The sequence below is a fragment of the Asterias rubens genome, chromosome 10, assembly GCF_902459465.1.
Source record: "Asterias rubens chromosome 10, eAstRub1.3, whole genome shotgun sequence".
NCBI lineage: Eukaryota > Metazoa > Echinodermata > Asteroidea > Forcipulatida > Asteriidae > Asterias > Asterias rubens.
In genome coordinates, this window is record NC_047071.1 from 12,198,335 (window position 1) to 12,226,058 (window position 27,724).

The 27,724-nt window shown below is 38.2% G+C and overlaps 2 protein-coding genes across 3 annotated transcripts in view; both read left to right on the forward strand.

Moving 5' to 3' along the window:
• The window catches only part of LOC117295927 (nuclear cap-binding protein subunit 1-like), a 28,532-nt gene extending 23,791 nt beyond the window's left edge, over positions 1-4,741 (forward strand). The window contains exons 16-21 of one of the 2 annotated variants that reach the window (XR_004519698.1): positions 152-245; positions 514-732; positions 1,190-1,330; positions 1,945-2,058; positions 2,826-3,178; positions 3,423-4,741. Coding sequence is in view for 1 of the 2 variants with exons in the window: in XM_033778724.1 (XP_033634615.1) it covers positions 152-245; positions 514-732; positions 1,190-1,330; positions 1,945-2,058; positions 2,826-2,939 (682 nt within the window). In the remaining variant the exon portion in view is untranslated. Of the gene's footprint in view, positions 1-151; positions 246-513; positions 733-1,189; positions 1,331-1,944; positions 2,059-2,825; positions 3,259-3,422 lie in introns of those variants that run through there. The other variant, XM_033778724.1, reaches the window with a different exon arrangement.
• A 6,842-nt stretch (positions 4,742-11,583) lies between these two features.
• The window catches only part of LOC117295675 (chondroitin sulfate proteoglycan 4-like), a 68,067-nt gene continuing 51,926 nt past the window's right edge, over positions 11,584-27,724 (forward strand). Inside the window, exon 1 of the mRNA XM_033778386.1 lies at positions 11,584-11,734. Coding sequence (XP_033634277.1) covers positions 11,584-11,734 — 151 coding nt within the window. The remainder of the gene's footprint in view (positions 11,735-27,724) is intronic.

Below are 27,724 nucleotides of genomic sequence, written 5' to 3' on the forward strand. Positions count from 1 at the left end.
AGTGTCAATGGGTTCCTTATTGTCATTTTTCTCTCTTTAAATTTGTGCCACAGAAAACTTGATTTTTTAAATTTTATATTACCTAGTTTAACAGCCTTGATTTTGTAATGGGTCATAACCGAGTAATTTTGTTGCTGTTTTTCTTTGATAGGTTTCATCCTGTGTTCAAAACCCTTGCGGACTCGGAAGAGAGCCAGATCTACGTTCTTGAGATGGTACGAGAGCTGTGGGTCAACCACCAACAGGTATAGAGCAAGTGATGATCGGTGTACAATTCAACAATGATTTATCAAGGATTTATTATGATTTGTTCATGTTCCGTCTTGAGCTTACCAGCCCAACAATAAAGCACAGGCCTGTGGTCAAGTGTACAATTCAAGCCCTGAAAATTTATCTCCAGTCCAAGAGGATACCGCTACCTAATTTTCAGGATTTTGTTTCCATTTTTGTACAATTACACCGCTAGTGAAGGGCTTCATGTACTTGACCTTGCTTTACCTTCTCCTTTCTCAGATGATTGGTGTCCTGATCGATAAGATGCTGCGGACCCAGATTGTCAGCTGCCCTGCAGTCATTAACTGGCTTTTCTCTGGCTCCATGAGCAAGGAGTTCACCAAGTATTACGTCTGGGAGATAATCCACGCCACCTTGAGGAAGATGAGCAAGCACGTTGGGAAGATTGAGACCGAACTGCAGGAGGCAAGGGACAAATCTAACAAGAAGAAGCGTGTGGTGAGTGGTCAGGATAAGCCTTTAAAGGCACTTGATACCTTTAGTAGTTGTCAAAGGCCAGTATTCTCACCTGGTGTATCACAACATATGCATAAAATAACAAATCTGTGAACAAATTTGGCTCAATCGTTCACTGAATTTCAAAGAGAATAATGAAAAAAAAACACCCTTGTTGCACAAATTTGTGTGATTTTAGATGCATAATAAAAGGCTCCAGCTGAAATCTTTTATTAATTGATTGAGAAATTACCTCTTTTTCAAAAACTGTGTTACTCTAGAGGGAGTCGTTTCTCATAATGCTTTCAACAGCTCTCCATTGCTCGTTTCCAAGTAAGTTTTATGCTGACAATTATTTTGAGTAATTACCAATAGTGTACAGTGCCTTTAACACAAACCAAATATACATTGGTACCTCACCATGCAATGCCCTAAATCTCATCATGATTTGTATGACCAGGACATGGAGAGTGAAGAGGAAGAAGAGGAGGAGGACAGTGACGAGGACCCTGGTGACATCGACGCTGAGATTGAGAGATTACAGGAGTCATTGGAGACTGCCCAGAGTGAGCAGAAGAACCTGTTCCTCATCATATTCCAGGTACAGTAAGAATTTGATTTTACAAAGAGCTATTACACTCGATGGTGCCATGGTGCTGTTGTGAGCAGTCTGTTTGTAAACAAATTTTATGTGCTCCACCCCAGTAAGATTTTATTTTTGAGTAAGGTATGAACATTTATTGAGTATAATATATCACAGTTGACATTGGTGTAGCAGTATCTTTTCACACCTTCCACCTCAGGGACCTCGGTTCGGATCACACTGGGAAAAGTATAGACCTTTCCACTTATGCAAAAACAAACCGCGCTGATTAGCATGGATGGCTGAATGTTCACTTGTTTGCAAGCTTTAATTACATAAAATATCTCACGTGATAGGTTGCTTTGTGTCCAAGAAAGTCAACACTATTTTTGAATAGTTGTGTGACATTATTACAAACTGTGGCCATCAGTTTTTGTTCTGCATTTATGGCTTTCCATAGTTTTCCAACCTTGTTTGGCAAAAACTAAGGCTATGACCTTGTGGTAAAAAGTCTATGTGGCTTGGGTTTCAGCCCTCACCTGACTGCGTAGGTTTTCCCTGGATCACTGGGGGTTTTTCTTCCACATCTAAAACTTTTCTTGAACACTATGATGTAATCTTCCATCCTGCAGAGGTTCATCATGATCTTGACGGAGCACATAGCGACGAGTGAGAATCGTGGCGTGGCATTCCGTACCCCTTGGTATAACTACTGTATCCAGAGACTGCAGCAAATATTCCTCATGGTAAGTTCCCCCTCAATTGTCGATCATTTAAGACACTGGACACTATTGGTAATTGTCAAAGACCAGTTTTCACACTTTGTGTATCTCAACATATGCATAAAATTACAAACCTGTGAAAATTTCGGCTGGATTGGTCGTCAGAGTTGCGAATTAATATGAAAGAAAAATCACCCTTGTCACACAAAGTTGTGTGCTTTCAGATGCTTGATTTCAAGACCTTCGTGGAAAATTCCTTCTTTCTCGAAAACTACATCACTTCAGCGGGAGCCGTTTCTCACAATGTTTTATACTACCAACCTCTCGCCATTAGTCGTTACCAAGTAAGGTTTTATGCGAATAATTATCTTGAGTAATCACCAATAGTGCCCACTGCCTTTAAACCTCCTACTGACTGACTATCAGGTGGGTAAGACACGCCCTACAAGCCACTTTTCAGTGTTGTTCACATCCCTGTGTTATGTTACACAAACTATTTTTAAATATAGTCAGGATACGTGTGGGGTTTTTTTCTTTATTTTATTTCATTTTATTTTATTCAATGTACCTACAGCGCTAGTGCCAATAACAGGATGGATAAAAATATTCAACATTATGAAACGGTAAAATGTAATAATTAATTATAGGAGATAAACAAACATAAAAACACGCACAAGACAAGAGGGTAAAGCTTCAAATAAGACCGACAGAAATCATGCAAGATCCAAATGTGTTGAGACAGTGGAAGAGCGTTAGTTATTCCATAACTTATGTGTTTGTATTTATTACAGCATTACAACCAAGTGAGGTCTTACAGGAGCACCCTGGAGGGTCTACTCTTCACTGGAGACACAGACCCAAACATCTTAAACGTGTTTCAACAATTCTGCTCTCTCAGTTCATGATGTACTGTCCAGACACTAAACACCCCTGTGTAAGGTCCCCGTCAATCGAGTAAAGGTCGAGTCACAGTGCAGCAATAACGAAAACGATAACAATAACGACCCAAAGAGAACGCATTCTATTGGTTCAATTGCTCCACGCAGAACCACGCTCAATTAACCAACCGAGGGCGCTCATTGTTAACATTCTCGTGTGTTCTCGTTATCGAGGCTTGTGTGATGGGGCCTTAAATCTCAGAAAGGTTCGTGTATCCTGCCACCACTTTTCTCTCTCTCTCTCTCTATTCATGTGTGTCCACTTCACTTCACTGCTTATGTTATACTTAGTTACCTGTTCATGTTTGTTGTGTTGTCATTTAGCCTTCGAGAAAGGCTCTACTAGAGTCAAAACGTCAGGCCATTCACTATTTTTTGGAATAAAATAGTATCTAATCTACTCAAATGAGATATTCCTTTTTGTACAAATGAGCGAAAAAGTGGTGGCAGGATACGGACATTTTTCCTAAATCTCCATCAGGTATCTTAAACCGCTTTCACACTAGACGGATTAACCCAGGAAATTCCCAGGTTGACATTTTCTAACCCTGGCTAACTCCTGGGAAAGTTCACCATTGGCTTGGGAGTAGGGTTAAGCAAAAGATCTCTTGGGTTGGGTTAATTTAACCCAGGAAAAAAATTGCCTCAGCTGACAATGGGGCGGCTTAAATTTCCCACAAATTTCCTAGGGTTTTGTGTCCCAGGAATTGGATACGGTGGTGTGAAAAAGGCTCCGTCAGGCCGTGTCCGAAACAACGACTTCGGCTACAGCTACGGCTAGATCGCGCGCGTCTGCCTTTTCTTCAACACTGGCAGACGCGCTGATCTAGACGTAGCTGTAGCCGAAGTCGTCGTTTCGGACACAGCCTTAGAACTTCTTATACCCAAGGCCTCTCGTTTTCACATTGAACAAGCATAAAGTGATATTGAGTGGGCGAGATGGAAATTGGAATTCTGTCAGGGGTAAGTGTGACGATGTTCTATCCTGCCAAATGCCTTTTTATTCAAGCGGGATTCAAAGTTTTCAGATGCCAATTGAGACTGATATATACTTCTGGACTTGCCTTTCCAGCCCTGTTCATGAGGTGATGTAATTTCACTGTAAGCCATGCCCGCTGAACATAAACTTTAAAGCTCTGGAATTTTCAATAGTGTTAGCAGAGACTCCAAAGCTCATTCAAAACTTAAAATTACATTCCTGTATGTCAGTGGAGCGCCAGAAGAAGCTAGAGTAATTCAACTTCTACCCACTTAAATGGCAACTTACAATGAAAACAATCTGTACAAACCAAGCTTGCATTTGTTGAGCTGACAAAGCAAGCCGACAATGTTTTAAGCTACTCTTAAGCTGGCCTCAGGTTGACCTTGTGTCAACGAAAAACAGTCGGCGACTGACTTTTCAGGATCACACTGCGCCTGAGCTAAGACCATCGGGAACTTTTCAGTCAACGATTATTAATGACCTGAGCGTAACTTCAATGATTTTAAGACAATCTGAAACAGTGGCCGGCTTTAGTGTCGTGGCTGAGTGGTATCAAGCATGGAACATAACGATGGCTGTGTCATCAGAGTGTGGGTTTGAATCCCGGTCTTGGCACTTTTGTTTAGGAACAAGACACTTGACCACATTTAATCTACGAGGGTAGAGATTGTTGATGTGAATTATTAGCAACACGTGTGACAGTTTATCTGCCTGTGCTGAGATGGTTTCAGGAGTACTTAAAGGCACTGTACACGTTTGGTAATTGTCAACGACCAGTGTTCTCACTTGGTGTAATAACCATAAAATAACAAGCCTGTGAAAATTTGGGCTCAATTGGTCATTGAAGTTGCGAGAAAATGATGAAAGAAAAAACACCCTTGTTGGACGAATTTGTGTGCTTTCAGAAGTCTTTTGTTATTTTATTGAGAAATTACCTCTTTCAAAAAAACTATGTTACTTCAGAGGGAGCCATTTCTCACAATGTTTTATACTATCAACAGCTCTCCAATGCTCGTTACCAAGTCAGTATTTTAGTTAATTTGTTTTGATTAATTACCAAACGTGTACCTTCCCTTTAAGGCCAATTGAACAGGGTTAGTAAAAGTGTAAGGCGTTTTGATACAATGTTTAAAGTCGCATCATACATGGCCAATATTATTATGGCCATATCATATGACATATAGAACTTGTTTGTTGAAACACATTTTCTACCTTCTACCCATTTTGTATATTACTGAAAAACATACTTTTGTACACTTTTTTGATGCTCGGTCAGATTGTAAGTCAGATCAGTTTACAGGAAACTTTAAGACATGTATAGTTCATCTCCAGCTACTAGTAAGTTTGTGTTTACAAAGATTTGTCATTCATTTTCATTTTACATTTATTCTGAGCCGTACAGTTCCTGATTACGGGTTGTTTTGCAAAAGGCAGAATCTATCATATTATTCTATATCCCTCGTGCGATTATTAAATCTGTTAAAATCATTGCAAAATTTTTATAAAATGTGGTCTACTTGTAACAGAGTAGTCAAATTTTTGTATCTGCTTCTGATGAGGTAAAGGCCAGTCCTTACAAAATAAATTTGACAAAATTAATGGTTTTTTTTATTTTATCTTTTTTGTATTGTGCACGTACGTGAATCATGTATTCGAACCAACAGTGAAATGCCTGTATTTAGAATTTGTTTTTATCTGTTATACTTTATTACTTTATAAGTCAATGTTATGTTGGATTATTTTGTTAGAATTTCCAAAATTGGTTTGGAAACAAAGGTAGTTGTTCTGAAACGTATTAGGGCTACTGAACCATTTGTGAGTTAGATTTGAGCGTGTCTCGCTCAATGACTTGTTTGATGATCGCTAGGTTTGTAGTCTCCAAACAAGAGACAGTTACTGTGTCACATGAATCAGGGTTGTGATTGTTAAAGAACCCAGAGCACTTCTCATGGAAGAGCAGGGGTTACCCACTGTGTTTCTGGCTCTTATAGCAAGCACCCTTGTTAACAGGTTTCCTCAAGCTTGCGAGCTACAGTGATTTTACAGTTCACTTATATAATAACAATAAGAGACAGTGAACACCCATACAAAATTTTGAATCCACATTTCTCCCATCTGCAGGTTGCTTTACAAAAGCGTACATAATGTGACAGGGCAACCAATCAAGTCAATGGACCAGACACAAGTCAAAATCTAAGGCTGTTGATGGCTACGGCTATGGCTATCGGGATTGCAGTGTCATCATTGCAATACCTCTAGCAAGAGCCATAGATGTAGCTGTAGGCACCAATAGACCGTATTGAATATGACATCACCGTTCAAATATCTGCCCTACAAAATGGCGTCTGTGTGCATGTGCTTGCGAGTGTGCGTGCATGTGCTGTAGAAATCAAACCAGGAATGCTGCGTGCTTCATTGATGTACGCGTTTGGCCGGACGCACATACGGTTTGCCCTACAAGATGGTGACTTTCATAGAAAAAAAGGGTTATTCAATACGGTCTACAGACCATGCAAGTCTTGGTGTATTCAAACTTTTTAGGAGCACTTTGGTCCCCAATACATTTTGTTAACGCCTGGAAGCAACTCAGTTGCGCACTTTAACAGATCCCAATGTTTGGATATGTACAAGACTTGCCATGGTCTTTGCCTTGGTGCCCTTTGAATGGTTCCAGTGCAAACGTAGACCTTGAAAGCCTAGGGTGCCTTAATAATGATAAGGATGAGTGTTGTAATAGCGGAGATTAAGCAAAGGGTTAATGCTAAGGCCGCAAAAATGAAGAGGTATGACGACAGAGGTCGCTTTTTAAGTTACATGGATGTCACAGCGGGGCTCAGTCTTAATTTTGCCTCAATTTTTTATGTTTTTATTTTATTTAAAAAAAATGTGACATGTGTGGAGTTTATTTCTCAAGAAAAAACTGCCTTGCCCCTGACATCATCCCTAAACTAGCTCTGAACAAGGGAACATAGAATGTAGGATTTTGTGTAGAGTTGTACATGACTATATTAAAATGAGGGGATAACAGGCCTCTTTATGTTCTTAAGATTAAAATTTCTCGTCTCTTTTGTGCTATGAAAAAAGGGGTGTTTGATTATCTATTTACTTGTGTGCATGTGCACATGGAAAGATCGGTCATTTGTTTGTTTGTCCGGCAAACTATGTCTGTCTCTTTGTTTGTTGTGGCGTCACTAGTGTTTGTTTGCATGCTCGGAAAATTAAAGTGGCTGTATGCCTACTTTTACCGAAATTTACAGAAAAAAACTATATTAGCTCAGCCTCGCCGAAAAAAACTACAATGAAAACGAGCTTGGTTATAAATGAGTATACCATTTTCAATACCATTTCCAATTTCTCAGAATCGGCTACATATGTTTTTCTTAAGTGGGTGGGAAATATATATTTTTTTAACCCCTCGGCAGATACAATTAATAGGCATAACTAATGAAAACGTGGTGGCTGATTCGACGACTAACATCGAGTGGTACACCTGTGGAAAAATGTGCACAGCTTGGGCAATTACCCTACCGGTGTTTCGTGATACATGTACATCTTGAAAAACAATATGCGGGGAAAGAGCGGGAATTTCGTTTGTCAACGTGACATGGCGTGATACTTTCTATTTTGGGAAGCTCTTCCCGCGAATTACCATGACCATGTAAGGGCATTTCTTGTGTCAGTATGCAGATGAGCCAAATGATTATCCAATCAAAACGAATTGCAAGCCCTTGACCGGTGGCGTGACCAACATGTTGTTTTCTTTGCACTGCCTCCTTAATTACTGTCATTAAAAAACGGACACTGCGTAGTAAAACAAAATAGTCCTCAAAGTATCTTTTCATTTATCACTTAAAACATGTTCAGTAGGTAAATAATTAAGTAGAGCGTTTGATTTTTTTTAATAACTTAAAATAACAACTTTTTTTCCGGCATTTAGGTTAAATTTCGTCGTTCTAACTTATAAAACGAGCCGACTTGAAGAGCGGAGCAATACGTAAACAAGTTTTGTAAACAGCTTCAGCTTCACCACCAAGGCCTGCACTTTTGTAATAGTTCGTGTTGCCGACGCCATTGTCTTCAATTTGAGAAGAACAAAACTTCTCTTGAAACTTTTGTTACCGCTTATAAAAGGCCTACACATTGTTCTTTTCGTCCAGTTTAGACATTGTTCTTTTCGTCCAGTTTGTCTAAACAGTTTGACCAATGTTCACCCAAATAAAGGTAAGAACTGGAATTTGTTATCAATTTAACTTGTGACTTTTTCAAGAGGTTACGAACAGGAAATGATAGGTTTTGTGTCGTGTCGTTGAACTTGTTAGTAACAAGATTCGAACGTTGTTCATGGTTAGAACAGGGCATAAAGCATTTCCATGTGTTCTTTAAAAAACATAATGCTTCCCACTTTGTCAACAACAATAATTAAGTCGCCAAGTAATAAAGCACCGTTAATTTGGACATTACGTGTACGCTAAATGCAAAGTTGTTCAGCACAATGTCTTTTATAAGTTTTAGCAAACAAGATGGTGGTACTGGTAGCACGAAGCGGTTAAAAATGCATGTGCATGAGCATTTGTAGCGACAGCTCAGATGGTTTCACCCGGGTTTCACCCGAATGTTCAGACATTCCCTCCCGGTGCCATGTCGACGTGTCATGCCTTTAAATCGTCTCACAGCCGTACAACAAATTAACTCACCTCACTGACGGAATGATATCAGTAATGATTTAAAGTAGATAATTTCCAAGGGTTCAAGTTGAAGTATTTACATCTTTGAAGATCATCCCATTATAATATGGCAGTCAGGATCACTAATTAATTATAGCCTAGGCTAAAATACCCTCTTCTGCTAGTTGTTGTTTAAGTGTCTACACGTTTCGTTGTTGTGGTACTCTGTTGTGGTTAATTATGTCAGGAGCGCACACGCGTCCGCACGCGTCGGTGGAAATGAACAATGGTCCATGGTATGTGGACAGGTGCAACATGTGAAACAAACTTGAAAACGAGCCAAGATTTCTTATCACCATATTAATAGACGGCTCATTAACTTAAACATTAACCAACCTTCTGGAAGAAGATTATTTTATGGTTATGAATTTAATTTTGTAAGTTCTCAAAGAGGGATCAAAAGTCGTGTATATAATTATTTATCATTCCTAAAACAATGATACTCTGGCATAACTTTACATCTTTTATAACATCATAATTATTATTTTAATGTATAATCTCGCTAGTCCTAGTCTAGTTAAAAAAAATATCGACAAACTATAACTACTATTAAACATTTTGAAATTTGACAGGCCTAACTTTAACATAAATAGTAGACAGATTAGAGAATCTCAACAAAAATGTCAATACCTTTTGTAAACTGCTGACAAACCAAAGGGAAGTATGGTATAAATGCCAAAAGTAGTTAAAGGCATGCTGTGGACACTATTGGTAATTACTCAAAATAATTATTAGCATAAAACCTTACTTGGTAACGAGTAATGGGGAGAGGTTGATGGTACTATAAAACATTGTGAGAAACGGCTCCCTCTGAATTAACGTAGTTTTCAAGAAAGAAGTAATATTCATCCACGAATTTGATTCCGAGACCCCCAAATTAGATTTTGAGGTCTCCTTTTTATACATAATTCAGTGTTTCCTTGGAACCATATTTCTTCGTTTTCTGTTATTCTTTTCTGGTAAATCTGAGCTGCAGTGAACCATTTGATTAGCCCATCAGAGTTCTTCTTTTAAGATCACTCAGTCTGATTCAAATTTCATTCTGTTCATTGTTCACATTTTGCTCCTTATATATAAATATATATAATACTAAAAAAATAAAACATAAAAAAAAGGTTTCGAAATCAAGCACCTGAAAGCACACAACTTTGTGTATTTTTTTCTTTCATTATATCCCGCAACTTTGACGACCAATATTGAGCTCAAATTTGTACAGGTTTATTTTGCATATTAATGTTGAGATACACCAAGTGTTGACAATTACCAACAGTGTCCAGTGTCTTTTATACTGGCTTTAGACCTGTTTAGATCACAGAGTCTTTCTCGGGGGCTGAAAGTGAAAACACAACATAATTATACCCTCAGAAGTAGGCCTATTAGGCCTTGCCAAGTGGAAAGAAAGAAGAGAGGGAGGGGGTGGGGGCATATTTATAAAAGATGAACTCTTCGGTGAAAGAAAGAAGCACTGGTTTCCGAGAGTAGACCTCTTCCAAGAGTACCTCTTGTTAGAACTGCAGAGGACATACTGACGAGACGACGACTGTTGCATGCATCTGTGTCCGCGGTTCGGATAAAGGTCGAGAGATAAGAGTATCCAGAAGCGACCGAGAAATCTAAACTGGGAACAGATCATGAATGGGTGGTTCGCCACGCATCTTACGACAAGAGGACATAATTTAGTTTGCAATAATGACGTAGGGAATGACTGACCATGGAGGTAGATACCTCCATGGACTGACGAAGACGAAATCATGTCATGGTTTAGATCGAGATCAACATCACGACCCTCTGACGCCACAAGCTCATCACAAGATTGAGACGCTTCATGCGAATATTGGTGTAGTTGGCGATTGAGATCGATACCATGATGACAATAGGGAAATAATAATAATTTTGATATCTTAAAACCTATTAGAATATTGTCATTAAATGCAGATAGGTATATCTATGTTGGATAACTATGTAGAGTCTACTCTTTTTTTCCAAAAGCTAGGGGCCGGCCGCTTGATTCTATCGTAGCAGCAAAAGTTTAATGACTCTTACTTTTTGCTTGAACATATTGAAATTAATTATATAAAAAATAATGTTTTACCTTGTTGCCAAATTTTTATAAATTTCATGCCGTCGCTTTGGAATTAAGACTTTTGTTTGTCATAAAAACAAAATAATCATTCGCCGGGAAGTGAAAAAAAGAAAAAGACTACACAGTCTATCACACATCCTGTTTTTTAACAACAGAGGGCGTTTTTCTCTTTGCCAGCTTTTCTCTCTCTCAAACCTTGGAGTGCATTAATACACAGGTAGTTGATGATTTTGTTGCACAGGTAGTTGATGATTTTGTTTAAAGGCGTCTTGTAAAAATATTATAAGAATTGTATCATTCAAGAACTATTAAAATTAATATCTAATCAATCTCAGTGATTACCCATACAATCTTCTAATAGGTGTTTACAACATTTTGAACATCAGATTATGAGTTTCACAGTGAAATCTACGCTCTAGTTGAAAAAACCCAAACATATTTTGATTATCGGAAGCTCCTCAATAGACAACATGCAAGCTTACTGATTTATGTCCCACTTCCTTTACCGTTATCTATGCACCTGGGGAAATCGAAGTGAGTTCACTCATGATTTTCACATTTGGATCGCACAAAACCAAAACAAACAACAGGCATTGTTCTGACATCACCTACAAGTTACCCATCACTGCTTTGCACCACTGACAACACGCACTGCGCTCAACGCATGTGTGTGGCATATGCATGCATCGCATGGCATAATGAATTTTGTAAACTTCTACTACTCGATAGCTCCGTGTGGATACTGCACATTTTGACATTCATCCTCTCACTCAGTCAGCCAAACTTCAGTGAATTTACTGTCATGGGTAGATTCTTTCGGCTATGGCTTCTTCTTCACCCAAGGCCCTTACTGAGATAAAAATGGGTTCTCGACGTGGTGAGAGACGCTACGACGGGAGCAGCGTGTACTCGTCCGTAGTGGTGGTAGCGGCCGTGTTGCAGTTGATGCTGGGTACTTCCGGTGTTTTGGCAGGTAGGTGTTTTCACACGAAACTCGGTGTCTCTGTTCGTACTTGTTGCTGGGTGAGCGATGCGTTTACTCTCGCTGCTATGCTATCGTATTATAAATGCAATGTCAGTTTATTGTTTTGTGATGTTTGGTGTTTATTTGGTAAGAAACTATAGCTGAACTTTTTTCACTCTTTTTATGACCAAACAAAACAAAACAAAACAAAACATAATCATAAATTAGATTGTTATTGTGTTCGGTTACTCCAGTTTCAGTGGTATATTTTGTACTAAAGATTTTTAAAACTTTGGACCATCATGACTCGATGAGTGAGAAAGTGATACGGGACATTAAGTTTCGGCATTTCATGATTTGGTTTCCTAGAGAAAGGACCCAAAATAAAGGGGTCCTACGTTGTTGTGGGAATTAATATCATGGAAGAAGCATGAATATTAAAAAAGAGAGTATCCTTATCCAGTGTGGACTTGTTGTAGTTGTACTTGGTGTCATGGAAAAGTTTCCGCATGGCGCCACCACTTTTTCATTCGATATGAAATAATATAGTATCTAATTTACCTCATTGATATATCCCTTTTTGTAAAAATGAGTGAAAAAGTGGTGGCGCCATACGGAAAGTTATCCGGTGTCATTTACAATTTGCCTTAATTTTTGACAAGATACCATCTAAATTTTAGTCCTTTCTCAAGAAACAGAAAGTTTCTATTCCTAAAAGATGTTTTTTTTGCCCCCGGTAATGACAGCCCTGTTTTCTTGATAATGTTTCGTACTTGATCTATAATATTAAATCAATGATTGACCAAGCTGAAGGAAGTAAACAACATTTTCTACAATAATGAAAATGTGATTTCATAACGAGTGCACCCATTCTGATGTGTGGGTGTGTGAATAAACATTTTGTCCTGATCTGTTGTTGCCGACTGACTATTTCTAGCGGAGAAGTTAAACTAAAGGGATGTTTTATTATTGATGATTATTAAAATAACTACTGAGGTCTGCTATTTATCAGAATCTGTTCTGTCTTCATATTGTGGGCACCTCTCTAGATTGTTTACTGAGTACTCATTAAAAAGAGATAAAGTCAGTCTCACGTGCGGGTTATAACATAATTAGAGACAATCACTATGTGTAGAATGTCTTGTAATGTCAGTACTGTGTAATGTACGATTGGCATTTCGTTCTTCCAAAAATAAATTAGTCATTTATAATAATTTATAATAATCAGACGCCTCATGGGAAATGCTTAAAATGTCTGGAATACTGAAAATTTTCATAAAAACAAATTCTTTGAAATGTCTCTTTTTGCCTATTTTTTAAACTGTCAGACAACGCACTTCATAATATATGAAAATCATCATAAAATAAACCATAATAACAAGCAAGCATTGTTTCTTTGTAAACACCCAATATTAAGCCATTACAAACATTTCTGTATTACTCCAAGGTTTATTTGTTGGCAGTTGGCACCCTTTTATTTAAGAAATTGTCAAAGGTTTGTTTTAGTATTATTTTATCTGTAAACCTGTACTTGTACAGGCTAAAGATTTAACAAACTCTTGTGGTTCAGTCGTCAATGTGTTGGTTCAAAACCCAGTCATGACACTTGTGTCCTTAAGCAATACGTCTATGCTTACATGTACTTGTTACTGTTCACCTAGGGGTGAATGAGGGTGCCTGTTATGGTTGGGGATGGTTCTTGCACTTGATTTAGTTTGATGTGCTTTGACCTACTTGGCATTATACAGGCTGCATATTCTCCAGGGAGCTTAGATGGTTAAGGAATCAAATTAACGGCCCTGTGACTGCGGTGGTAACACACCCATGTATTTTTAATGTGCCATGAAAGTCAACATCGATGGATACTGATGATATTAATGTTTATGAAAATAACTCTTCCAAAGAAAATGACAGACCATCCCTTTAAATGATTCATGTTCAAGATCGATAACTGTTGGTTCTTGTAGTGCTCGTTATCCTGCTCCACCACTCTATGTCAGCGTGTACAGGTGTTTATGAATGGTTTCTCAAGTACATACTGATCCAATGATGTAGCACCTTCCTATTGCTCTAAGGTATTATTGCTCTCAAATTTTCTGTAATTGTTCAGCTACCCTTGCACAGCGAGGCAGGGCCTCATAATAACCAAAGCTTTGTCCAGCTCTAAGAGGGGGGGGGGGGGGGGTCAAGAGAGAGTTACGGCATTTTGATTGCAAACGTCATCAACCTGTAGTGACTCTCCACTCACCCATCATTCAGGAAACTTTCTGACATTTAAAGCGACGGTCAGAGCAGATTTGATCAATTTGTTATTCCAAAATGATACTGATGTAATTTTACTGAGCTTCTCAAATTTGCGGTGTGTTCCAAGTTAACAGCACTTTGACATTCCTGTAAGCCATAAGCTATAAGTGGATGGGTTGAGACTTTAGTGACAGACAAGGACAAGACTTGTCTGTTTTCTGATAACTCCTGCAAGGAGAAGTCGAAACTCTGAAATTAAAAAACGAAGAAAGAGCGGGCAAAAATCTTGAGGAAAAAAAGAAAAAAAACCCACTCATCATTGTACCATAATGTATAAATGTCAAATTGCGTAAAATGTCATTTTGAAAGAAAAAAAAGTTTAAAGAACCTCTGAAAGTTGCCAATCGTCTTTTTGAGTTCTTAAATTGTGAAATACTTGTGTAGGCCTATACACATGTAGGGTCTATAGTAGGTTCTTCGCTCCATATTGTGATTCGGCAGAGAGAGGGTGTAAAATTCAGAGTTCAAATTCAAAGTCCATTCACCACATCGTGAATCTTGTCAATTTGCTGAAAATCTTCATGTTGTTTTCACCCCAAGAATGAATTAGTAGTCAGTGACATTCCTTGACATTTGAAAAGAAAACAGCCAATCTAATTATGTCTTACTTGAAGTGCATGCTCACGTGTGCATATTGTTTTGTTGTGAGCGGTAATGTGAGCGGAAATAGTGGGCAGCAATTTGCGAAATGAGGAACATTTATCTAAAAGCCTGGTGGTGATTCTCTCGCTAATTATCTGTCATCTTAGAATCAGAAGTTATGAAACTTCCTGACATTTTAGGTGAATATGTGATTAAAGTCTTCGCTGAAGTCTCAATCAAGTAGTCAGATATTGATAAAGGAACCCATAACAAAAATAATGAAAAAATATTACAGAGACTTTCTCAATCGGAAATTGATGGCTTGTCACAAGGCGTGTTGTGCTTCACTCACAGGTGATTAGAGTTCACATTCGTGGGGGAAATATTACTCAGTCTTTGGATTGACTTAATCTTAGATGACAGTAAATGTTCAGCCAGATCGTAGCGCTCCTTATCGGGGATGTAGCAGATTGTCAGAATGAAAATTTGAAAGTTTACTAGCAAAATGATTTAAAAATTCTTTCTTGAACATGTACATGTGTGCAAGTTTGTGCATTGATTATTATTCATTAAGCTTCAAAATGTGGGTCTACCTTTTGTACCCATTGTATTTTAAATTAATGATTAACAAATTCAAATGTGTATTATGGGAACAACATTTCAACAATTTTGTGTCATGAAAATAACTTGTGTGCTGAAAATGTTATTTTTTGATGTGCAAAGAGGAGGTAACTTTATGGTAATGTTACAATTTGATGTTTGGTTGCAGAGCAGAGGTCCACACTCTTCCTTCATGAGTGTCAGGTCAGGGGTCAAGGTTTGCAGATCCAATTTCATAGAGCTGCTCTATAAGCAGTTGCTGTGACACATTTTTCGCTAAGCAATAAAAAACAGGAAACCAGTAAATGGTGATAATGTGTGAGTTTGGTATTTCGTTTTCTCTTTAGCAGATTAAATTTTTGCTGACATTTTGTGGGTGGATCCTTTGAGGTTCACCTATGAAGGAAGGACACCTTCATCCACTGGGTGAAAAGATCAGTCAGTGGTCGTAACAACAGAGCAAGTGACCAAATTGCCCGGGGCGTCTTGTGTAGCATGGTGCACACTACTGACAGTAAAGCTCAATGGCCACCTACTAGCTGACCAAGGGGGAAAATATTTATTGTGATTTGGATTTAGAGGGGATCATTTTCTTGATGAAGGAAGAGTCTGGATGGAGCGGTAGAAAACTCGTAGCTGTGGTAATTTGTTGACATAATTTGTGATTGTGCCCACCCTTGTCACATTGATCTTGCTGTGGGAGCTTTAGGAGCTCTGAAGATTAGCAGGCAGAAAATAAATGGGATAGAGGAGGGAATGGTTGTGTGAGAAATTAAGAGAACAAAATACACATGTATATACTGCACGTGAATCTACTAAGATTTGCAATGAATTTTGCATTGAAAGTAATTCATCATCTTGGTTTAAGAGGCAAGGGAGTTTTCCATGTGAAGACAGTTGGTCTTGCTGATCACTTTAAATTGATTTGAAGAATTGCTTGCTTCGTTACTTGAGGTGCTCAATTTTACTTCCTAGTGTGACTGCAAAAATGTTAAACAAAAGTGCACTGGTTGACAAACAATATCGCTAGCACGTACCAGATTGAACCATGACACTTGTGCGGGAAACGGTGTCCCTTCCAACACTAATATGAATAAAGCTACGATTCCTTCGGGATCCGTGTCAGAAAAGGAATGCAGACATTTCTTATTTCGTGTTTGTGAAGAAGCATCTGTGGAAACGCTGTCCCCGACAAACAAACAAAGATCAGACCTGCTAGAACGTGCCAAATCTGGAGTGCTCCGACAGCACGGCCCATGAGCAGAATCCTAATGAGTGAGCCTTCCCGGGCACTGATTCCTGTCGCCGTCGTCGTTTGAAATTACCCCTCCAAGTCTCGCCAGCTGCCGCAGGATTTTTCTTGTAAGGAGTCTGATTCTTGTTTATGATTAAGCTATCACTTGGCTCTCCCGTTGCAAGCTAGTGTGTGTGCTACCCCATTGATTTCCAAGATCAGGAGGCGTTGGGCATTTCAGACACGACGATAATCAAGGGCTCCCTTGTACGATGGTGCTCTGCTGAACATGATTTGAGTTTATTACATTAGCCAATTAAAGACGAGAATTGAGAAGGGGGTGGCGGGTAGCTGTCGGAAGGGCCCGGGTTGCTGAAGTTCAACGGTCTTCATTGATTGTTGAGGATTTCTTAGACTAAAGGACCTGCAGCTACATACAGTAGGAGTCTTGGACAATCAGAGAATGAAATACATTGATCTTCCTCAAGGGATATTATAGACTACTTTAAAGGAACACGTTGCCGTGGCTCGGACGAGTTGGTCTTTGAAAAGCTTTTAAAACCGTTTGTTATGAAATGCATTGGTTAGAAAGATATTTTAAAAGTAGAATATAATGATCCAAGCTAATACGTCGGTCATTTTATGGAGTCAAAATTTTGACTCCACAAAATGGCCTACCGGGTTTCTTTGTGATGTAAGAGGAAATACCGTGCAATTTCAAGGCATGTTTGTGTGGATCATTCCATCTACTTTTAAATTATCTTTTTAACCATTTGTATTTTATAACAAGCGGCTTAAGGTGCTTTTCAAAGACCAACTCGATCGATCCAAGACAACTTGTTCCTTTAAGAAGGGCTTCATAGAACTCAAAATAGGTGAAGGACTGTTTTTGTATTATGTGATTTTTGTATGGCCTGCTATGCTGAAAACTTAAAGGTGATCTAGGTCTAGTTATCGTGAAGACAGTGATCAGTTTTAAATAGGAAGCTAACAACTGTAGCCCCTTTCACATGAGACAAATATCCCAGGAAATCTCCAGGAAAATTTGGTTGATATTGCCACATTTGAGCCTTTGCTTAGCCTGAGAAAATCTTGGGAAGTAGAAACTTCCTGCGAAATAGTTATCCATGGGATCGATTTTAGCACTGGGCCAGTTAACTTAGGATTGGACAAGTCCAGCTGTCTTGTGTGTTTTCCAATTGTTAATAATACCCCACTGCGTAATATCTTGAACGAAAAAACAAACTGTTCAAAATCGAAAAGGGACTATTAATTTTGAGTCTGTTAAATATTCGCAGGTGGTTTGTTGAGTATCAAAGTATGCCCATAAAACAAAATGAGATAAATCCTCACTTACTGTTTGTTCAAATAACAGTTTTGTTGTTGAATTTTGCAGAATTTATTTTTTTCATTATTGATTCTGGGCTTGATGTCCAAAGAGCTAAGATTGATCTTAACTGTGTATCAATCTTAATTGCTGAGGAAAGTGTGATGTCAGGATACAAATAACAGGTAATATTGACCAAGGAGCTAATATAGCAAATCAATCTTAATTGCTAAGCAAAGTTTTACGTCAAAATACAAATCACTATGGTGAAATTGGAAACTCAACTTCAGATAAATCTAAGTGCTTTGTAGCACTGTAGCCTGTGGTGTCACAACGAGCTAAGATTGATCTAACTGTGTATCAATCTTAATTGGCTAAGCAAAGTGTGATAAAATCTCAGAAAATCGAGCCCTGGTCTTCTAAAACACTTTCTGGTCCAGCCCAACAGTCTTGTGGATTTTTCCTTAATTATAACTGAGCCCTCAGGATGAGACTTACTTTACAAGTTGCCTTCTTAAAACCCAATAACGTGTCCCTTTACAAATTTCTCTTTTCATTTTCCTTCCATTTTGAGGTGAATGTGAATTATGAATTGTGAATGGTTTACATTCGACTGTTGTCTTGCATTTGATATGACACAGATTATTTTAAAATATATGGCAGTGGTCTCTCTGCTGGGAATAAATACAGATAACGTCCCATTTCTGCTAAGATTTATAAGATCTCTGGAAGGTTCTTACCCATTTATACTGACGTGTTTTTTACAAACCAAAAATTATGCAAGATCTCCACGATTTGAGGTTGGTTTTGGTGCCACACAAATCAAATTGCTGGCAGGCTGCTTGCAGTTACTTATGATATTAATACACAGCATGTCTATTGTACTGTTTTGGGCTGAAATTTTGCTCTCGAAGGAGCGAGGCCATTACTGTTTTGTTTTCATCATAAAGTAGACTCCCGTTGGGAAATTAGAACAGGGCAAAGACCAGGGCAAGGACCTGGAACTATGTTTTTCCCGTTACTCTCTCAAATCCTCTTCAGGAAGTTGTCTTTGATTGTGGAGGATCTCGAGGACTGCAGGCAAAAGCAAACAAACAATGATTTTCAGCCAGGCTTGCTATAAATAGTACAGTGTAGTCTTGACATTTTGGTATTGATGACAATAGAAAGAAAGATTTAGGTTGTCAAGGAGAAGTGGGCCATTTGGGGGAGTAAGGGTTTGTTCATCTAGACAATGAATACTGAGCTAGGGTAGGACAAAGATATCAAAGAGTTGCACATGTCACCAAAAACAAACCAAATTGTACATTATGTGTGCAATTATTGAAGTATTATTTATTTGTTCACTCCGCCTTATCACTTTATGTGTACTGATTGATAATGGCCAAATAAAGAATAAGAATAAATTTACACACAACACGGTAAGGGATGTAAAAAAAATCAAAACAAAATTGCCATGGCTGCAAGTTAAAATTCTCAAATAAACTGAAATTAATCGCTGATGATTGTAATAGCACTAACTGAAAATCTAATGCGAATCAATAAAATAATAAAATTAAATAACCATTTAACAACTATTTTTTCTTCATTTTGTTTGATTGCTTGGATTATTATTCAGAATAATTAAGTGTTATTGGATTAGGTGCATAAAACTAATCCAATAATACTTAATTATTCTGAATAATAATCCAATCAAAATTTCAAATTAAAACGGCACTACTGACTGTACATGTGTTGTAGCTTTCTAATTACCTATTACCTTATCGGATACCAGACGGGGCTTTTAATCATAACAAAGTTGTTTGTGTAAAAATCACCCCTATCTAATCCAGTATCTTATCAAGGATTCTTTGATGTGAAGGGAGAAGTTGGCTTGCTGACTGGCTCGCTCTCTGGATGGATGGATGAAAGAATAGAGAGTTTGGCCCTCATGGCCGTCTATGATGTGTGACATCTATGCATAGAGGCCAGTATACAGTGTGTTAGATTCTAATCAGTCAAGTGTTGAATGATAACTGCCCTGGGGCGAGGCGATGAAAGGGCTGATATTTAGATTGGATAAGGCCAGGGCCGTTATTCATCAGGTACTACATACACACACTGTCTGTGGTGGTGTGACTGACGAGGCGGTTATAATTTTATATCAAAATGTTGCGTTTATCCAAGCAGAAGGAACAAGTGTACAGAAATACACCACAGGTACATTTGTAGGCCTATATGTACAGTGTCTAGAGGCATAGAGCTTGAACACACTACAGACTGTAGCGCATATCAAACTCGAGAAAACAATCTCGAACAAAGACTAATTTTTTTTCTGTGAAATCAAGTCTTCTTAAAAAAAAAAAGTAAATATAAAATTAACAAATTGAAAATATCCACAGCAATTTATTAAAACAACAACAAATAATTCTTCTTCTTCTTCGTCTATTTCGATTGGTGTTAAATTTGTTTGTATTCAAAAATTGAAACAAAATGCAAGAACGTTGAATACGTGCAAGACTTGCACAGTTTACACAAATGTACTTGTTGTGTACCATTGTATACGTACTTGCCACTAAGTCAAGCTGCTCTTAAGAAGAAACTTCATACTGTTGCTGCAGGTACAGTACATGTGCATGCATGGACAGATCTATCATCTTCAAATGCTGATAGGCACATTAGCAATATACGTGTACTGTTTATTTATTAAAGTATGATTTTAGCTGGGGGGATTCTGTGCAGGTATCTTTTTTGATGTACTGCCTTTCAGTTTTAATTTGAAAAAATCTTGTTTTGACTTTTTTTTTTTTCATGTGACAGTATTTCGTGGGAGCGATTGAGACACCCCTTTTTAACAAATTAAATCTTCTCTCAAGTAATGGAACTAAGGGATCCTCAATAAGTGACTGGCACTTTAACCAGTAGGCCTGAAGATGTAGCCTGTCTAAAGATGTCGAGAAGATGATGAAATAATTTCAGTTTTATATGTGGGAACAGTATGAACACCCAGGTATTTTAATCATTTAGGGACTGAAAACCCAAATCCACCGTATAGGTCCCCCTACCGTATTCTGTCCTGAGTTTTATGGGCTGAGACCGGATTTGAGGGGGCGGGGCGTGTGAAAGGCTGGCAAGATGTCAAAATTAATCCAGGCCTGTTCCTGAAATGAACAGCAAGCTTTGAAACGTCAGGTACTTGCGCAGGTCCTGATTCAAATGGTCATCAAATGAAAACAGCTTTTGAACTTTGGTATTTAATGTGAAAGTTTTATTTTTTTTGTTTTTAAGCGCTGCGTATGCATTTACAACTGTACATGCAATGTCGTTTTTTCTTGTGTTTTGGTACATGTTTGTTGGAAATTTTGAAACTGTGTCAGCCATTGTTGGCTTTCTCCTTGAAGGGCCAACAGTTTTTACAAGCTCTTTTTGGGCAGCCCCTGGGTTGTAATTTCTGTTGCCATTTGTAATTCCCCCCAAAGCCATTTCACAACAAAAGGCGAACACATCCCACAGAATTATACGAGGGGGACTTAATCGAAAGGTCTGCAGGGATGGCAGTGCTAAGGTTTTGGACAGAAGTCGCTACCAAGTTATGACAATTTTTTTAAAGAAGGTATAACAAATGTGTCCTGTGTTTACTGAAAAAAGTTTAAAAGCTGGAGTTCCTAAAGGCACAGATAGAAACAGTGCAGACGAAGAAAACACAGAAATTCAACTAAAAAGCAGTTTACTTGTTGTTATCACTGTTGTTTAGAAAAGGGGGATGCATTTTGGCTCTTCTTCAACTGAGATTTTTAGTACAAAATACTTGCAAACTAACTAGGCCTGTAACTTACCCGGCTGAAATGATTTCATAAACAAGGGTAAAATACGCATTTAAAATGTACACAATATAAATAAAACACATGTGTGAAAAGTCATCCAGCCCAGAACCATGAGGTTCACCACTTAACCCAAACAAAATCTCAACGCAATCCTAAGTCATAACAAAGTAATTAAAAGTCAATATTTTGATTAAGGTACATGTATAGAAGCCCTATATTATCAAGGACAGTTTTTGTTCCTTTGATACATTTTAACGCCCATGCCAATCTGCACTGACTGATTGTGACGTCTTCTGCTAACGGACATTTTGATGTTGTGTTGTGTCACCCTGCTAGCCTTTTCAGAGCCTTTTCAGATTTTTCTCATTTTTATCTTGGTCTTGCAAAGAAAATTCTGGTTCAGTAAAACTTTTGAGTTACAAGCCTCTGATTATTAACATAAAGGTATATCCCCTCCCCACCCCCTCAAAACCAAACAAAAACAAACTCCTTCATGTACACATGCATAGTATGAGGTACTTGTAATGTACATGTTAATTTAATCTACTTGATTGTAATGCCAACCCTACCCACTGCACAATTTGGTCAAATGGTACGACTCACTGATCATAATTTGTGAATCTCCAAATTCCAGAACACAAAAAGCTGCACTTTGCAATTCTATTCATAATGGATGAAGTGGCACACAGAAGCTCTTAGTGACATATAACGACATCATGGTTGTGGTCGGTCTCAGCTCTGTGCACAAACTGCTATGTCTATGTCTAATGTGCTGAAAACCCCCAACTATGAATGATTGAAATGCATACATTCTCTCACTTTATGATAATCGAGGATTACAATGAATGTTTTATGTACATTGTATGAATGTGCCATCACATTGAAGTGAGCAATTACTCTGTGTCTCAGTAGAGTCATACCTGAACAATAACTTTGTAAAAAAAAATCCTTTTTACATATTACAGATGGCGTTGAGGCTTTCTGCTAAAAGGGAATAAAGATGTTAAATTTGCATCGGGACAAAGAATATTCATTTGTTTTGTTTACCCAAGTACACCGATGTGTGTGAGCACTTTATACTTAGTACTTTAACCCGAGTTCTGTGAAAAAATTACAGGCATAACCTTGGTGGTCTAGTTGGTATGACACTGCTCTAGAGTTGCAAAGCTGGTGGGTTTCGAATCCCAACCAAGGTAATATGCCTGTGATTTTGTTTACAGGACTTGGGTAACTACCGAGTATGCAGTGCTAACACACATCGGTGTGTATGGGTAAGAAACAAAATGAATATTAAAAGGGAATAGGTATCTATTATTAAGGTTTTCAGTATTCATAAAGTGTATTCTGTTTGGATGGACACAGGTACCTTTCCTTTTGTACGTTTCCTTTTAGGACTTCTTCAGTGTTTTGTGTGTTTTAAGGGGAATGGTGAACTGTTTGGCTTTTTAGGCTCTGTCTGTTTATGGATAGCTAATTTGTTCTAAACATTTTGTTAAAATATTTATTGGGTCTTACTGTTGTTTCAAATTTTTAGAATGTCTTTATTTGCCGCATGTTTACATCTTTATTCTATAGAGTGCCCTGGGCATCTTTATTATAGGCAGATTATGCAATTTAGAAATATGAATGATTACTATCCTATTATAAGCCATTAGTCAGGTTTTTATTGAGCGGATTTTTTACAAAATGACTCCAGTGCAAAGCATGATTGTGTTTCGTTGATTCAGCCAGTTCACAGAATTGATTTAACAGTCAACGAGCAACTTTTATTTTTCATCTATTAAACATTTGCAGATTTTGACTGCTCATATTTTGTTTATGGTCATATTTCTGAAGCTCAGTCAGACCATTGGCCATTCTGTAACGACTGATCATCGACCAACGCCTAGTCGAATTGACAGCATCCCACAAGAGAGATGAAAAGCCGAATGATAACACAATAGTCTATCTTTATAAAATCCTGGCTGATATGTCACTGAGCAAGAAAGATGTTTTTGTGTCTTCCACCAAAGTGAACTGTTTAATATTGTATATGTATGTATAATAGATTTCCCTCGAAGTGAACTGGTTAAATCCCATCCTGAAATGTATTTCCTTTCATCAGCCGCAAAGCAATAACAGTACAAAAACAAACTTGCATAGCTTTATTTTTATAATCGGTAAAACGTTGATCGTTGTACATCTTCAGTTGGAATCACAATCGGGTCTCTTTGGGTTTACGCATCTTTAAAAATAGAAGCCAAATGTAAACATTGTCTTTCCCTGGCATGCTTAGAAAAGTATCATCTTACGGTGTAGCTTGCATTCTCTGTACACGACATTGATCTAAGACATGGCCAGTGCCGTCTTAAGGAGGAAGAAAAACAAATTGCAGAGCAGGGCTTGGTTACACTAGGAGTTATTGGTTGTGTCTTACAATTGCTGAATTACTGTTGCAAGATTGAAAAGCCTTCTGAAACAGTTTAGATAAGGCATAGAGCAAGGGATAAGGCTGGAGCTGAATTGATGGCTATGGCTATGGCTAAAGCGCCACTGCTAGGGCTTTGACTTATAAGCCATTGCTAGTTATATTCGAATAATGTCTGGTACAATGACTTGCTTAGCTACAATGCACCCTTTACATTTAAATTTCTCAGACTATCGATACAGTTGCTACGCCATGTGATTAGGGGCAAGGTTTTGTATAGCAACCTCCAGGATGAGCGAATTCAGAATTGTGTACATGTATGGGTATTCACCGTCTCTTACGTAACTACGCAAAAGCTTGCCCCTAATCACGTGGCGTAGCAACTGTCTCGATAGTCTGAGGAATTCAAATGTAAGAGGTGCATCGTAACTTAGCGAGTCATTGTGCCAGACATTATTCAAATCTAACTCACAAATGGCTTATTGCTAAGGCTAAGGATGTACTTAACTTGATTATGATACGATCCAGCTGTGGCCATAGCCCCCCAGTTTGATGACCTTAATGGCATCTTGGTTTAGACCTTGCTCTATGGTCTAGATGGGACAAAACTGTGTAAAATCTCTGACAACACATGAGATTCTTTGATGTGATTTTCAGTTTTGTCTATGGCCTCTTTATGAAAACGGCAATGGATGGAAAGAGGTTTACCTAAGAGAAAAACAAAACAAAACCCAATCAACTCCTTCCAACAGAAACCCAGTTGTTTTGAACAAACAAGAACAAACAAACAAAACTTACAAACAAACAAAACAAACAAACAAACTCCCCAACAAACAAACAGACAAGCAAACGAAACCCAAACCAATGACGGCTGTTCCCCTCGAGGAGTGTTTTTCATGCATGATGAGATTGAATGTCTGAAATTGGTAAAATGATAATTTGGAAAAGTTACGCTTTTCTAACTAATCAAACCAGGAGCCAGTGTGCCCTAGCAATCATTTTTGCAAACAAAAAACTGCAGAAATGAGAATTAAAGGTGGGTCATAGATTGGTAAACGCTAAAAAATTAAATGGCCATAAAAACTTACTTGCGGCTGCAGCTGTTGATATTGTAAACTACTTTGAGAAGGGATTCCCTTCAAAGTAACACGGTTCAAATAATTTTTCACCCTAAAACATTTCAATTTGAGAAACAATTTATATGCATGAATCCTTTAGTTGACTGAATATTCAAATGTGCATGGAATCTTCCATGGAATGGAATCTTCTTTTTGAATCACCACGGGCAGAGATGTGGTTGGTACCTGCTGTCACCTAAAATATGTGGATGGATTTAACATTTTTGCTCAAGATACCTTGAAAGTTTTTGAAAGTTTTTTTGCAGCTGAAAATTTCACTGGTTACTTTGATTGTATCTTCCTCTTTTATCTTTTCTATACCAGCATTATGTTTGCAAAAAAAAAAGGTTGAGTATGACCTTGTAACCTTAAATATTGTCATACGTGGCTCCTTAGATTGGCAACGTTTTTATATGCCCGTTATTGTTTTATTACTGTGTATAATACATGTATATATATGCAATCTCTCAGGTGCATCTAGTCTTTTAGTTTATGAATGTTTTAATGTTATTGTTTTTGTCACTTTTGCATGTACAGCATGCAGGAAAGGGATTTTCATGCTCTTGCATTGCATTGCAAATAAATTATTCTAAGTCTTCAGCTTTCCTCTAGTGTAATGCACCAGGCTTGATACTTCATTGATGCAACAGAGGCAATCACCTCCATGCTCTGATCATTGCCTTGATGCCTCATGAAATACTTCAATACTAGGGTGGTTTGGTTGGCATAGTGGTTTCTTTCCTTCCTTCCACCTCTAGGAACCTGGTTTGAGTCCCATCGGGGGCACTACATGTACATGTATGTGAAGTTGGTTTTCAGTTCCCACCTGATTAGGTGTGTTTTCAATGGAATAATTCTCTGTGATTGTCCTGTATTTTTTTCTTCATTAATCTTAACTTAATACCCATTTTTACACAATGTTAGCTCTTCATTTTTAAACTTGTCTCAGATTAAGTACATTTCGAAAATGAATACACCATGCAGTCTCGCAGAATGGTAAGATTTTTTCTATGCCTGGCTGCATGTAATTCACTTATCAACTGCCAGAAATAGTGAAAATTACTTGCTCAATTCGGCAGCATTGAATATTCACACTCCCCCGAGATGTCATATGAAAATGTTGGATTTGTTTTGATGAATATCACGTTTGCACTGAGTGTGTATGTGTTTGCGCATTCAATTCTTATGCATTAGGGCAGGTGATCTTTTTTAAGACAAGGGTATATATCATTGTCTTCTGACGCTTCTCCCAGAATTGTCTCTCTGACGGACGTTGGTTTGCTCTTGCATTTTTTTGAGGGTTTGCTTTTTAGTAAATTACCTCAAAGTGAACCCTAGGGATGATTATTGTAATATTCTTTCAGTAAACGTGTACGTGATAGCATCAGCTGCAGTGCAAATTAGAGACGGATACAGTGTCAAATCCAGCTTTTTCTTCGACTTTACGGACAAAACTAACCCCGACTGAAATCCAGTTTTGCAGCGTTCCACGGGAACAAAGAAACCCCTGCGCCATGACCAAACAAAGGAAAACCCCTCGTAGGTCACTGACTCAGATTATCTCCCCCCCCCCTCAAGTGTTGGAGGTCCCAAGTTCGTCTGGGGCTAGGATCTTCCGTTGTTCCTCAGCCCTGATCGGGTTCCCTGGAAACCTTCGGAAGAACAGACCAGATATCTATTAGGTTTGATAATTGAGGATATGACGTTGCCGACGGGCTTAGCGTTTGCCTCTCAGTCTTCCACTGTCATCCCAAATGACTTTAACTTTTTCAAGGAGAAACGATAATATCGCCCGCTAGCAATGCCTTGGTGTAAGACTAGGCCAGATGAGAGAAAATGCACCTGTCATATTAAAAGTGTGCGTATAGTGCTCAGCCCTAATTTACATTAAGTTCCTTTTTTCCCCTCTTTTTTTTGTGATGCGTCGTCAGCGGGCGATTTGAGAGTTCCTTTTGATGAAATTTATTTCTGATGCCACATTAAACCGTAATTCCCTTCAAGGATAGTTTTGGTAATCGGGTCCGACTTTGACAATGAGCTGTAATTGGTTCTGGTTCTAGCGAGTAAGTGGTTACATGTGTAGATGTTGGGGTTGCATTGTTATCCGATCAGTGTTGACTCATTCCATGATCATTTCATCAGCTCTGTGTTGTAAGCCGTTGCACAAGATTGGCTTGATATGGGCCCCTAGCATGGTCATCTTGGATTCTTTACTGAATCTATCAAAATCAGATGGGAAAAGCGGGAAAAGATGAAAGAAATACTAGTTGATAACAGGCACTAATTTTTACGCACTTTCTCCTGTATTCTGGCTTTTTCATAGATACCTGTATTTGTGGAATAGATGGAAATTTGCATCTATTCAGTGCAGTACCCGCTGCTAAAATATAGGATTCGAACGTCCTCTAGCTACCAGGCAATCTCAGTGGTCTAGTTGATAGGACACTGCTCTATAATTGCAAAGGTTGTGGGTTCGAATCACAGCTCTCGGGTACCTGTGTATCTACTTTTTCATTCAAACTCTTTGCACTGTTTTAAATTGCAATGCAGCAGGGCCCATTTTCATAGAGCTGCGTAAGCACAAAATAAAGCTAAGCTTAGCTTAATTTGTGCTTGCACAAATT